Source organism: Gobio gobio, assembly GCF_949357685.1.
Source record: "Gobio gobio genome assembly, chromosome: 13".
Lineage (NCBI taxonomy): Eukaryota > Metazoa > Chordata > Actinopteri > Cypriniformes > Gobionidae > Gobio > Gobio gobio.
Genome location: NC_137106.1, coordinates 17,063,208 through 17,078,192, shown reverse-complemented (window position 1 = coordinate 17,078,192; position 14,985 = coordinate 17,063,208). Strand labels below are relative to the sequence as shown.

General features: G+C 36.1%; 1 protein-coding gene across 4 annotated transcripts; it reads left to right on the top strand.

Moving 5' to 3' along the window:
* The first annotated feature begins 2,821 nt into the window (after positions 1-2,821).
* alkal2b (ALK and LTK ligand 2b) lies at positions 2,822-10,197 on the top strand. 4 transcript variants are annotated; one of them, XM_079833136.1, is made up of 7 exons: positions 2,822-3,077; positions 5,483-5,524; positions 7,213-7,508; positions 7,685-7,738; positions 7,833-7,913; positions 8,056-8,129; positions 9,375-10,194. In XM_079833136.1, exons 3-6 carry the CDS (start codon positions 7,265-7,267, stop codon positions 8,118-8,120), a joined length of 444 nt encoding a protein of 147 aa, XP_079689262.1. In that variant the 5' UTR covers positions 2,822-3,077; positions 5,483-5,524; positions 7,213-7,264; the 3' UTR covers positions 8,121-8,129; positions 9,375-10,194. The 4 variants fall into 4 exon arrangements, with proteins under 4 accessions (XP_079689262.1, XP_079689259.1, XP_079689260.1 ...); XM_079833133.1 differs by lacking the exons at positions 2,822-3,077; positions 5,483-5,524 and adding an exon at positions 5,730-5,825 and having other exon boundaries at positions 9,375-10,197; XM_079833134.1 differs by lacking the exons at positions 2,822-3,077; positions 5,483-5,524 and adding an exon at positions 5,730-6,613 and having other exon boundaries at positions 9,375-10,195.
* Positions 10,198-14,985: the final 4,788 nt, after the last annotated feature.

Genomic DNA, 14,985 nt, shown 5'->3' with positions numbered 1-14,985 from the left:
CACAATTTGTACCAGGCTGTAAACATGTGTTTTTCTGCTGTAAAACATTTTAACATGGAGCTCAATGAGATTATGTCCCTAGCGGCCAGTCGAGGAATTGCAGTTTAAGTCACTTCCGTATTGGCTTCAAGAGAAACTGCGGGAGGTTGCCGCTTGGTTTCAACTTGGTGGAATTGGCAGACGTTCCCTTAGCGCCGTGGCAGCGGGTCAAAGCGTTCTCGAGTATAAATATGCAGCTTTAATGCACGTAGGTGATTTTGAATTGATATTTCATGTCGATATACAATTGCACATTTAAAACTGATCGTAGTGTTTAAATATTTGTAAGACTGGCGAATCTATAGAACAATGCAAGGAGAACTAACTTTACCGCACTCCAAGAGTCCCCTAGTGGTCGGCAGCATTTCCGTTGTGTTTTGGCTTTTTCGTTGTGTTGTGGCTTGATTTCGTTGTGTTGTGGCTTTTTCGTTGTGTTGTGGCTTGATTTCGTTGTGTTGTGGCTTTTTCGTTGTGTTGTGGCTTTTTCGTTTTGTTGTGGCTTTTTCGTTGTGTTGTGGCTTGATTTCGTTGTGTTGTGGATTTATTTCGTTGTGTTGTGAACTTATGTATGCTTTTTAAATTTTGTGCACTACTGGGCCACCGTATAAAACGTACTCCCAAATAAAATAAAGGCCTAATCATCAAAAATAACACCTTTACTAAATTCAATTATAACTATTTATGGCACAAAAAAAAAAAATCTGACCTCGTCAGAAGAAAAGTATGATTTGACCCATATTAATCGGGTCTGCTGGTTTTACATGAAGCACAGAGATTTCAAGAAGACCCCTGCTACTTTTCTAAGCGGGACTCCTCAATGATGGTAACTAATCAGAACATGTGCTATAATGTATTACTGTTGTTTGACTGTGTGCGCATGCTATTTGTGGATGCATGTTAACAGTCCAAAAAAAAAAAAAACCTGACAAATAAACATAGCTCTTCCCTTACAAAAAACGTAGCAGAATCCAGGAACATTAATAAAAAAAATCATACATTTAACTGACAATAAAAGACTTTATAATATAAAAATAACATCAGTCTACATAGGGGAGAGCGGGGCACAACCTAACACTTTTTGACTTTCTCAGTTTGTGTAAATTCACTTGGGGTTCAGAGAATTTATTTTTCCCACATTAATTTCCCACATGACTAGTACAATTATGTGTGGGTTTTTTTTTCATTAATACAGTGTATACTTTTTTCTTGATTACCCTGAAAGAATGGAAGTGAAATGTGACAACATGCCCCAGGTGGGGTACATTGTATCACCTGAGGGGCACATTTTAACATGACCACATGACAGCTTAAAATGTTACCTGATATGGTAACATTTTAACTACAAACACACCTCAACAATATCTTAGGCACCACCACCAGAAATTACAAATATGAATTCATACATGGTTACCAAGTTTTAGTTCTAATTACTAAAGTGCTTGATTATCATAATATAATGCAATGCATGATTGACTGATGTTAAGAGTGTACGTTCAGATATTTAAAAAGCTGAGCCATTTTACAAAGATGATTTGCTGGAATCACACACTCACACACACAGGTTTGTTTTGCTATCTAAGTGAGGACATACCATAGGCGTAATGGTTTTTATACTGTACAAACTGTACATCCTATCCCCCTACACTACCCCTACCCCTAATCACAGGAAACGTTCTGTGTTGTACATTTTTAATAAAACATTGTTTAGTATGTTTTTAAAGCTATTTTAAACATGAGGAAATGTACTTATTTAATGTTTAGGTCGTAATACCCGTGTCATTATACAAATTTGTGTCCTCATAAATCACAAAAACAAACACACACACACCTGGCGCTTCTATTGCCAAGGTGTGCGTAGAGGGTTGTTGATGTGATCTACTCAATCAAGAAGTTTTCTAGAATTCACAGGTGATAGGATGTCTGATGAAAATTGTTTTTGTTCATATTCATATTGTTGTGGGGAAAAGTATCTAAGACTATAAGGAAGTGTTGAGGTAAATAATGCAAGACATGGTCACAAGAGGTCAAGGGTTGTCTGGTGGTTAGCATGGTCCAGTTAGCCCCTGCTCGTAGATGCTGTAACTACAACAAATGTGATCAAAGTTGCAAAGTGACAGTAAAAACATTTATAATGTTACAAAATATTTATATTTAATTTTTCACAATATTACTGTTTTTACTGTATTTTGATTAAATTGAGACTTCTTTTAAAAAACATTCAATCTCACTGACCCCAAACTTTTGAATGGCGGTTTATCTGTCTGACCGATAGTAGAAACAGTTATTTTTTTACAATTCACTTTAGTACTAAAAATTACACACTTCAACTTGAATCTACTACAGACCTGAGTAGACCAGTTATTAGTGACAGTCTCTAAGTATAGCATGGCACTAGAAATACAGCAGTTATCTAACCAAGTTCACTGACTGACTCGGCAGTTTTACACTGTAAAAAAGCTCCCGACAAACTTTCCGGTATAAACAAGTCTCGGAACGCCTGGAAAAACTGGAATCATCAGGTATGGCCGTGTATGGACAGCTGCTTTGGCTTTCAGTCAAAACCAAACATATGGTGCTGACTTGACAACGAACAGACGTAACTAATCATGCAAACATATCAAAACTGCTGTCAAAGTTGTCAATGATATCAGATATGGCAAAGAGGTCAGCAGGGATTAAGGCTGTGGACAGGGAACCTGCATGAGCCAAGATTAATGAGTTAATGACTGAAAGAAGATCAGTGGATTTTAGTATCAGTGGCTGAATGTGTAGGCTGGACTGTGCAGTGCATATTTGGATACGGGTCGACATGGCTGGTGTCATACCAAGCACTGAATTATGACCTATCCGGGGTGCTTATTATGTGATAGTAGATGTAGAGGATCACTGCAGTTAGTTTGAGTCAGAGAAGAATCTATTGACCGTTAAGAAAGAGTCTGATGACAGATTGGTTTGAAGAGAGGCAGGGAGGAGATAAAGGCTACACGTGGGAGGCTTAGTGTCGCTGTTTGTGCTGTGTCAAGCATGTGCTGCATAAAGTAGGCCTACTACTTCATTCTTTTAAAAAAATTTGAATGAAAATGACAATATGTTCAAGCGCGTATGGATAGCAGTTGCAATTCTTATAGTATTGAACTTTTTTGAGTTTAAAGAGTGTGACATTTTCTCTATCAATGTTTCGTCTGGTAGACCCATCCATGTAAGAATTTCGACCTATAGGGGATATGCATACAAGTACTATTTGGCATTTTCTTTATCAATGTACTATATATCTTGTGTTCAAGACCTTAAATTAGAATACATTTTGTGAATTCATCCAAGAAAAAAAAATGAGCTTGAAAGCCTAAATAGTCTATAATATGCAGCGTTTGGGAAAGTTATGTGTATGTAGTAATGCATTATTGAGTTACTCCCTTAAAAAAATTACTAATTGCGTTACTTAGTTACTTTTTATGGAAAGTAATGGGTTAGGTTACTTTTGCGTTACTTTTTCTCATCTGAAATGGGCTTGTTTGTTTGTTTATTTAATTGCAAAAAATGAGTTCTCTATTTGCAAATGTAAAGGCTTTTTTTTCACAGGGTGCAGCTCAAACAAACTTTTCAGCTCTGCTGCTATTCTCAATTGCAAAAGAATAAGATGCAGGGAAAATTCAACTCTCTGGGTGCTTCTCAATATTCAAACTGATGCTTCCTCGTTTCCTCACTCCTCCGTCCTCCAGCCTGTGACCTGGAAACTGATCTAACTCAGCCATCTTGAAGGACATCTCAATTCTCGAATTGCACCATGAGAGGACGAGGAGTGAAGAAGCTTCCTGAGAAGTCATGAGCGAGGATACACAGGTGTATCCTTCCCTCGCATCCTAAGATGGGATGAAAGGAAGCGAGGGAAGGAAACGAGAATGCACAAATTAGAAATGAGAAGCACTCTCTGGCTGACTTCAGAACCGCACACTATTCTTACTACTTCTGCCAGAGATACAAGATAATGTAAAATTAGTAAGAGTAGTATGTAACAAATTTAAAAACAAATTTGTATTTATTAATATGGTATATATGCAAAACTGTACTTATTAATATGGTTTAATTGGATCATTGAAGCTCAGCAGTAAAGACATTATTACTATTGCGTAGTAAAGTGAGAATAAATACATATTTGTGTAATTTAACATTTAATTATTGTAGGTTTGATCATTTTTCATCAGAGCTTGCATGAGCTTTTCACTGTTTTTATTAATCTCGAGAAATATTGAATTGAAGTTAGATGAGTAAATACATGTTCACATTTAGTCCAGAAGTACCTACACAGTGCACACAACGCATCTGCAATTTTAAATTTAAAAGCAATGCAATACTTTACTAGTTACATGATTAAATGCTATGTCTCTGCATTACATATGTAGTCAGTGATCAACACAGAATACTTCACACATGTAGAAACCGTGGGCGACAACTTGCCACTACTTGAGTTGTTATCTTAGTTGTACCCGCTCATGTGGTTTATCATATCAGGTTTATTAAGTAATTTAGATTACTAGGGGCAGCTTTGAAGCTGTTTTAAACACAGATGATAAAATAAGGGATGCAGGAACATTTCATTCACAAGTACAGTATGGATAATTTGTGAAGGGAGAGAGAGAGAGAGAGAGAGAGAGAGAGAGAGAGAGAGAGAGAGAGAGAGAGAGAGAGAGAGAGAGAGAGAGAGAGAGGAGGATGGGGGAAAGAGAAGGTGAAGCAGAAAAACACAGCATGTGTCTCAATCAGCGCCCTAGTTCAGTAGTCAGGGCACTGATCAGGACATAATTTAATGGGCTGACTCCCTTATCAGTGCCCTGACTATTGAACTAGGGAGCTGATTGAGACGCACCCAAAGACTATAGGGCTGAATGAAAGAGAGAGGGGTCTGTGGAACATGGGCAATTAAAAATTGCAACAATAAATTATTTATTTGGCACAAAGACAGGGACACTGATATGAGAGTGAGTACTCTTCTACTCTATAAAATTGTTTTCATCATTATTTTATAGCCTAACTTTAGATATGTTTGTTGTCATTCACTTCGGAACAACTTTGACTACTTAGAACATTTATGAAAGCAATTATATTTACATGTATTCATTTAGCAGGCGCTTTTATCCGACTTATAAATGAGGAACATCATAAGCAATTTATTACAAGATGCAAGCAATAAAGTTATTAAATTTACATTTTTATGTGGGTTTTATTGGGCAAGGAACCTGGTTATATTCCACCTGCTTCATGATTAATTTAGTTTACACAAAAATATTAAATAATAATAATAATTCTGTCATCATTTACTTTATCTATTTCTTTTTTTTATGCTTCATGTTTTTGAGAATAAAGTGAGAGTCAATGGAGTCCAAAACAACACCAAACCAACACTGATAAAACACAGATTATTAATCTTTTTTTTTTTCTTCCACAGAAGATAGAAATTCATACACGTGTCGTGTGGAACGACATGAGGGTGAGTAAATGATGACATAATCTTTAATTGTTAAGTGAACTATCTGTGTATTTTCACCTTGTGCACATTTCATAACACCTATCATTCAAATGAACGCATTCACTGTGTGGCACTGTTGAGCTGTGCCTCAACACCGCATCACGTTATCCCAGATTAATCCGTGCAACATGATTAATAATAGTTCCCAAGGTATATAGCTAATCCTGATTATCATCAGCCATGGACATGGAAGCGCACGGCATGGTGTGCAACTCGTATTTGAACCGTTTGAGAGCCAAAGAGGAGGGGAATGAAATATGAGGTTTTTTTTTTCTATACTCAAAGGGAGTGGTATAATGTCGAGATTGAGAACGAAACCAATATTGGAGAAGGCCTCAGTCTTCTCATAGACGCTGCTGTGGATAGTCTCTAGGAGATTCTGCCTTCCCACTCAAGCTCTTACCATGATGGTTTCTGATGATAATTTGCGCTGAAAATACAAAACCGCAGCATCCTTTTCCGGGAAACTTTAAAGTTAAAGGAGCCGAGAAGCACCGCGCGCACACAGTGTCTCTTAATAAGAAGATACAGAGAGACATTAGGACAGAGAAAGCACTTCTGGTGAGAATCTTTCCACTCGTGCCAAATTGGACCACCGGAAGATGCGCGTTACGAGACGGTGATCCAACAAAATTAAAATGCATTTTTTAAGGAGTGCTCTTAACGCGTTTCTAATTAAAGACATGCCGGGGTAATCCACATGGGACAGCTCCTTACGTCTGCAACTGACAATAAAAAGTGAGGAACCCATGCCGGATGATCTGAAGCAACTTTACGCACCGGAGGGGGGAAATAAATAAATTAAAAGGAGCGGACTTTCGTCAATTTCCACCCACTTCGAGTCAACACGATCAACAGATGACCACGGCTGTCTTTAAACATATAAAAGAGACTCGCTCTCCTTGTGTCATGGTGCGCTAGAACCTGTGGAAGTACCTTTGGAGAGGCGACGCCAGCGGAGTCTATTTGGTGTGCTTTGCGTTAACATTATTAAACACACGGGAAGGTCGTCGAACAAGTGTTAACTAAATCTGCATTGAAGAAAAACAGGTAATTTGTCACTTTACCAAACAAACAAGTGTTCCCGAAGTGCATTTGCGCAAGAGCGTTCGTGCGTAAAAGTGGAGAAAACTCGGGATTCTTGTGTGGATCTGTGATGCTGTGATTGTTAAGAGATATCGAACAATGCCTGAAGCTATACAATAACTTGTTTTTGAGTGAATCGAGAACTTATGTATTGCTTGTTACAACTAAAAGATTATGTTTAGGCTACTTCTTTTAGCTTTATATGATTACATTTGTAGCCTATTTGGGTAGTCGACACACAGATTATTTTGGGATGTTGATGTATCCTGCTATACTTCATCTAAAACTGTTTTAAACTGCTTTTTGGTAATTATTTTATCATTATTATGCATACAATCTCTTATTTTGGTAATTATTTTATCATTATTATGCATACTATCTCATATTAATGAAAAGTTTTTGGAATGCATGTCATTTTAAAAGAATCATTGAAAAGACCATGCATTCATATACTTTTAAACCTAAAATGTTCATGATGATAGAAAAAAGTCTGTGGACAAATTGTGTCAACTAACCATTCAAGTAAGTGCCAGGGAACTGAAACGATCATGGTGTGTTTGCAGGTCTGTAAGACTGGACGCAGGGCAGAGGGGCTCTCTTTGCCCACCTTTCAGCATGAGTGCAGTGCGCACACCTGTCTTCATAGGGCTCCTTTTGCTGATCCTCACCGCCGGCTATTGCAAACCGAGAGACAGGGACGACACAAGTCTGCTGGACCTCCTAATGGACAGAGTGAGACAGGCACAGGAGCAACACAGCGAGGGAAACACACAGCATCCCTCCGAGATCATCGAGCATTCGGTGGAAACAAGAGACGTTAAAAAAGTTACAAAGTCATATCAGCATGAACGCATTCTTGGTAAGCATCATCCCATCCACCGGCTGACTGTGTTTGGAGAATGAGAGCATTGTAGGAATACAATGGTGGTAACCTGATTTCTTATGTGGCATTACATATTCTGTGGCCAATAAATATAAACATTCGCATTTGTGTACAATCATTTCTGACCTGAGGGATTTCTCCGCTTTTAACAGAGGTGTTTCCGAGAGATCTGCGACAGAAGGAGAGATTTTTAAAACATTTAACAGGTGAGCAAATGCCAGTATCTCTGTGTAGCCTACTTTCTTCATTGCCTTTGTGAATTGACAGCCACTTAAAATCAGTCTTTTTGTATTTTTGCAGGGCCGCTTTATTTTAGCCCCAAATGCAGCAAACACTTTTATAAGCTCTATCATAATACCAGGGACTGCACAATACCAGCCTGTAAGTGCCATTTCATTGAATACCATTAGCATGACTTCAGAAGCTATATCTATAACTGTTTTGTCATTTATTCATGCACATTGTTTTATATGGTACTGGTCTTCTATGTCAAATTAAATGTGTCTTAACTGTCTTTTTCTAGATTATAAAAGATGTGCCCGGCTTCTTACAAGACTAGCGGGGAGTCAGCGGTGCACAGAGGGATAGATGTCGCAGGTGAATAGTTAACATAATGTATACACAGATTTAATGGGAAACTTGTTTCCGCTGTTAGTGCTAAAATGTTTGTTATGGGAATATTTACCCAGAACACACACCAAGTGATCAAATGTCTAGTCTTTATTTTCAAGGACATAATAATCCCGACATTCTCGCTACCACATTCTAAGAAAAAAAAAAACTTGATAGACAGTTTCTGGTTACAAACACACAATGTGTAATCTATGTACAGAAGTATACTTAAACATAATTCTACAGGAGAAATATTACACCTAACTATTTTATGACCTTTCTAATATTACGGAGCTCCCAAATTAGCTTTTACGTCACTCGTTTGGAATGAAATGGTTTTCATATTGGAGTTAAAAGGCTGTTCTGGTGGAGTTTCTAGTTCAGAGGTTCTCAGACTGTGGGTTACTGATAGAAATAGACACTGTAGAAAGTAGATTGTATGAATTTGAAATCAATTAACTTCTTACCTTGTGCAAGTACCTGAGTAGTTCATTTCTACATTGTATCTTCTCCCCTGTTTTAAGGTAGTTGGAGGTTTCCCCCATATTTGGATGTTGGGTGGTCTAAATGTTTCGTTTGACGGTTGAAATTGTGTTCCGCAACCTAAAAAAATTTGAATATAGTACTGCTCCTCTAATTGAACATAAGAAAAGAACATGAGTAGGTCAAACTGTGGCACCAGTACGTCAGTCGAAAAAAGTACATGAATATAATCGGAGATTACATTCTCAGTTGACTGTAAAAGGCATGTTAACTATTTTAAGTGTAGAGCCACACTTATGGACAATGGCCTTTTTTCTTCATGCTTTAGTTCTCAGTGTAACATTAAACCTTCGGTCCTTTCATCATCTGTGTTGCACAATTAGCTTTTATGTGTGGCTTTGAATCCACACTGTTAAGGTTTATTTTAGATTTTTTTTTTCATCCTCTGCCTTTTAAAAATGAATTATGGCTTATATTGCAAACAAAATTGTGTTGAATAGAATAATAAAACAAATTTCGTCCCGTCATAAAACAGGGAGATATCTAGATGAATAATAAGAATAAATATATTAGTAATAATAATGATGCTGTTTGAATAATTGCATTACTATTTATTATTATTATTATTATTTGCATACACTATAGTGCAGCTCTTGCATGTATTTCTAGTGTGTGTTTCACTTGTTTGTTAAGCGTTTTGTGCTGAAGTCATTTTTTGTTCATGCCAATCATTGTTTCATTTAACAGATTTCAACAGACCCGAAGAAATAAAGAGAACCAAGAAAAGTGCCTTGGAGAAAAACAGGGAAATCAAATTAATTTAGAACAATTCTATTTATCACATAAACATAGCTATTTTTGCAATGAAATGGAACTCCTCTTTTGACCTTTTCCTTCTCACATACAACTCGTCAGTCTTGTGAGTTGACAAAACTGATGTTTACTGGCAATGGTCATGGTGAAAATGAAGAAGACAATGTTTTATGGGAAAAACACACCAAAAAATGATGTCCTGCTGCCAAACCACAAACTCTGGGTGTCACTTTCGACCTCATATACATTATAAGTTGGATTTGCCTTCACAGGTAGTTTTTGGTTGAAGAATAATGTAGATGTTGTTTTGCAGATGTTCAAAGGTGTTTACTGGCTGAACGAAGCCTTTGGTCCAATATTCCTATCAACCTCAAAGCCACATTCCTCAAAGCCAGAGCTAAATCCTTTGATTGAATTATGATTTGCATGATATTTTTTTTTGCCTTTTTTGTCTTTACAAGACATGTCTTGGCAATGATGAATGCTACTGGTTGCAGTTTATTCTGTGAGAGAAATTAATAGCATTTTGCTAATATTGAATGTCTTATATTATGTATTTATACATTCAAGCTATTAAATATTGCTATTGTCAAATGTATAAACATCTAAGTTAGAGTTCAGTTTGTAAATATTGTAAATATATACAGTATATATGAAACATATGATCTTTAAATAAACATGTTTGTTATATAATGTTTAAAGAGTGACGTATGAGTTTGAAGTTATTTATTCCAAATAAATGCTATCTGCTATTGCTGCTTGTCATAGTTTCCCACTCCATTTTGGCTGTAAATCCATCTTTGAGAGGTATGAGACCCATTTAAGAGTGTGGGAAAGCAGTACCCTGCCCTTAGCTGATGTCATAAAAGCACATTTAAGTGACAGCCGTCTGAAATAATGTTTGCATTGGCATTCTCAAAGAAAAAACATTTCAAATTGTTAAAGAGAAATCAAATTTTATTAGTGTACGTTAAGCAAAGGAAATGCATAATTTCAATCATTACAGCTATTTACAGTTCAATTTAACTTTGTATGTACACATCAACCAGTCCAATATGTGGCAACACACACACACACACACACACACACACACGGAAAGACTAATTTGCTGAGATGAACCAGACATGAAAACAAAGGTCAGGTAACCATGAAGAACATCCTCCTAAAACTCCTCACCTTTAACTCAGATATGGAATGTTCTTCCTTCCCACCAGAACAATATAATCCAATCATTCCATAAAATAAAGGCCGAATCACTAAATTAAAGTAGATTAAAGGAATTCTTGTTTTGCCAAAAGCCCTAGTACATAACCAGCATTCAAGACTAGTTTACTGCATACACTTGCTGCTGTTACAATCAGCCATATTGCATGCAATTTTATCAGTCTGCTGAGGTAATGCCTGTGTATCTTTCTTCTGTCTTGCCGAGGAACTCCCACTAGTTACCTGATGCCAGCACTGTGGTTTAGCTGGTCTGACTATAATTTTGGGCAGCAGCCAAGTAAGAGTATAAGAGTGCTAAGCAGCAAATGGGACAATTACCATTGAGACTACAACTGACCATCAAGAGAAGATGATAAAGATTTTCAAATGTCACTGTAATTTAATGTTGAAAAATTCAATGCGGTTACAGTTGGATTTTGTCATAGCCATATGGTGCCACTGGTAGTAACTTGTAAAGTGACACGGGTCGCCATGGAGCAGTGACTTAAAACCAAAGATCAGGAACAAAACTGGCCAAATCTGACCTAATGATTATAAAGGATCCGTACAAAATCTGGTGACTCATACCTCCACGTCAGCCTTAACCACATGCGACAACAAGCAACTGAGCATCAACAGCACTTCAATTTGTATTTGCTTTATAATCAAGATGTATTACAGCCAATCTAAAATTCTAGAAATTCACCAGACAACACATCCCATATTACAAAAAAATATCATTTTTTTAATCATCGTCAGAAATCATATATATATTTAAATATGAAAAAAAGGCAATAAATGTTAAAATATATTTATATTAATATATTTTCCCCCTAATGGGATTTGACGTCTAAAATCAATCAATTCATTGTCTTGAAATTGCTAAATTAGGCTAATCGTCATGATATCCCCCAAATTAATGTATTCTTTAGGAATTTTGCCTAAAGACATTTTGTGCTTTGTCATTTACAAAGTTGAAGCCAGGACAGGCTCTAACAGAAGCCAAAAACATTACTGAAGGGTTTAATTTCAAGTTGTCTAGATAGGTGTTCCACAAAATACCATTCTAGGCTTAATGCGCCTTCCTTTTCCCCACTCCAGTTGGTAATATGCTGGAAAATGTTCCCGGAAAGTTGACATGAAGCATTCAAAGAACTCCATAAGCTGATTACTAGACCTTTGCTGCATGAGCACATGATCTGAAAATGTTCAAAGTAACAATGCATCCATCAATGAAAGCTCCTCAAGCTTATGTCTATAGAATCAAGGCTGAAGGATCCATATAAGACTAAGATAGGAAAAATATATTTGTCCATCCCTGACTTCATAAACAACACCCTGCAATTAACTCCACCAAACTGCATTGTTAATGACAAACCTTCACAAAATCTTAACTATCGGGAAATATGTGTACGAAAGTTTGTCATTTTTGTGCCACTTAGATTGAAATGATCATGTTAAAATTATAGGACTAAACAAAAAATGGCAACCAATAAGTTAGTACATGTCAGTTTTTTGATAAGCTGAGTTATAAAACAAAGAATTCAGATTTGTGTGTGTTTGGATACTAGTCTGCTCATTTAAGTTATTAACAAATTGTTTGGTTAACCTCTTGAAAGTGTGCTGGCAGTGGCAACCCTTTTAAACTCCCATAACAAATTGGCATATATGAGAAAACATTTTATAGTGTAAGTGAAAAGAATAAAAAAAAGAGAGATGGCCCATTGTATTATGCCTTTTGTACTTTTAATGTTGCTGATAAAACCACCAGGGTTCCCAAAAGCATCATTGGCACCAATGGAGCAACCAATTGACAAACGTAGCCCAGAACTATTAGATTAAAAAATGTTAAGTTATGCTTTATGCTTTAAAAGTTAGAGGTTGGTTAAAGGTCAGCATCATTACTCCAGTCTTCAGAATCACATGATCCATCAGAAATCATTCTAATATAGGGGAGAGCGGGGCACAACCTAACGCGGGGTTAGTTGTAACACGCATGGTTTAAACTTTCCACACGCCAGGATGATGAAACTTAGTGTATTTACTACATGCCATATCAACATTATTTAGAGAAAACATTGTGCCCAAATTAAAAAATCTCTACAAGATATCACTGAACATTTATTTAACCATAGCAAAAGAACATTTCTTACTTAAGTTTATTTTTCATCTCTGTTTTTTGTGTTTATTTCAAATAAGACAAATCGAATATTATTGTAATCTTATATCTGTTATTTAACAGCTGATATAGTTCTTTAATGCTGATCTAACCAGCAGAAGACACGAGCCGGCTTTAAATCCCAGTTGTGCAGGTGGGGTGTGTTGTAACACTGCGTTACAATGAGCCCCTATTAGAACTATTATATTCTATTCTATACTTTAATGAATTCTATTGAGAAACCATAAGAAAAAGGTGAATAATGACAGAGTCAATGTTCAGAAATGCTTTTTTTTTTAATATTTTAACTGTATAACTGTGTAGTATAAGGTGAGGTGTGTTTGTTGTCAAACTCAAAAAAAAAATATGATTAAAAATGCCCATGTTTTTGTGAATAATTGTATTTTATTGACAAAATATTGTAGTTTGTCTTGGATATTTTTTTTATTATATCAGGTAACATTTTAAGCTGTCATTTGGTCATGTTACAATGTGCCCCTCACGTGTTACAACCTATGGGGCATGTTGTCACTTCCATTCTTTCGGGGGAAATCAAGAAAAAAGTATACACTATATCAATGAAACAAAACCACATAATTGTACTAGACGTGTGAAATTAATGTGGGAAAAATTAATTCTCTGAACCCCAAGTGGATTTACACAAACTGAGAAAGTCAAAAAGCGTTGCCCTGCTCTCCCCTACTGATTTGTTGCTCAAAAAACGTTTCTTATTGTAATCAATGTTGAAAACTGATGTGCTGCTCAATTTTTTTTTAGGATTCTTTGATGAAGAGAAAGTTCCAAAGAACTGTAACAATGCTTGTAACAATCTAAAAGTCTTTACCAGCACGTTTGATCAATTTAATGCATTTTAATTGGAAGTCAACGCCAAATGAATTTCACGTAATTAGACCCTCTAAAGCATCATATAATGAAATCGAAGTCTAAAGAGCAAATCCTCTGATAATCTCTTTAATTGGTCAATTTAAGAGACAAAATCAATTTGATTTTCCAAACTTCAGTCTTTAATCCTCTAATTTAGGATTTCTGCAGGGTCAGAGTTCAAACTTTGAGAGATTTACAAAGACTTTTGAAAAAGCTGTTTTGAACATATCAGACCAGCAGCGTTTGCTGTGTTCTGATGTGGAGCAAAACACTGGAGCATGTATCTGCATAAGGTTTGTTTATGTTGTAGCCAGGTGTTTGTTAAATGCCAGAATGCTGTCTGCTATGCAGAGAGGATGAGATACACGTTACATTTCTTACATAATTGGGTGTGGATGACTGACAACCAATGGGGTGGTTTTTAAAAAAGCCCAGATTGGAGCAGCAAGCTGCACGTCTTTCTCTCAGCTTCCAAGTAGGGGAAGGGAGAGGAATGTTTTGCCACTGCGATTTGCAAGTCCTAACTTTGTGGGTGATCTCAGGCAAGAGGTCTTTAAATTCTGACTGACTGCCTGTGTCTATGTGTGCACATTGGATTGTTTGATCATTTCAGATCGTCGGGGCGCACATGACAAGCCAGATCGCCAGCCCACCAGTGAAGATGTGTGAGGATATAGCAAGAAAATACAGCCTGTGTTTTCATAATTTTATGATAAATACTTACAAGTAACTAAGGGATATTAAACTTAATATTTAAGAATTACTTCAAATGCTTTAACTATTGTAGTTATTAAGAAAAACATTTGAAGTGGTATACACAACCATGCAAGCTGCATTTAAATGAGAATAAGAGGATTGAAGGATATTAAATAATGTATTTATATAAATACATAAATATGTTTTGTTTGATGATTTTAAAATATTTTTTTTAGGGAAAAAGCTTCTATTGATACAGTAGTGGCCAAAAGTGATACCCGGAGGGTATATTTGTTTTTAACGACTCAACAAGTTTGATTAAACCATCAAAATATGAGGAAAACAGTTTATATTTTACATGAGGGAAGAACAAGACACTAAACTTGTCAAGGTATTTATCTGACAAAATTATTTGGCAAAAAAGCAAACTAAAGCTTAAGGTTACATTGACTAACATAATCAGTTTATCACTTATATTCTCTATTAATAAATCTCTTTTTTTCACATGTTCATCATTTCTATGTCCACACAATTTGGCATGTTTCATATTATCACAAATAAAATAATTGACTCAATCAACACAACACAATCAACTACACAATA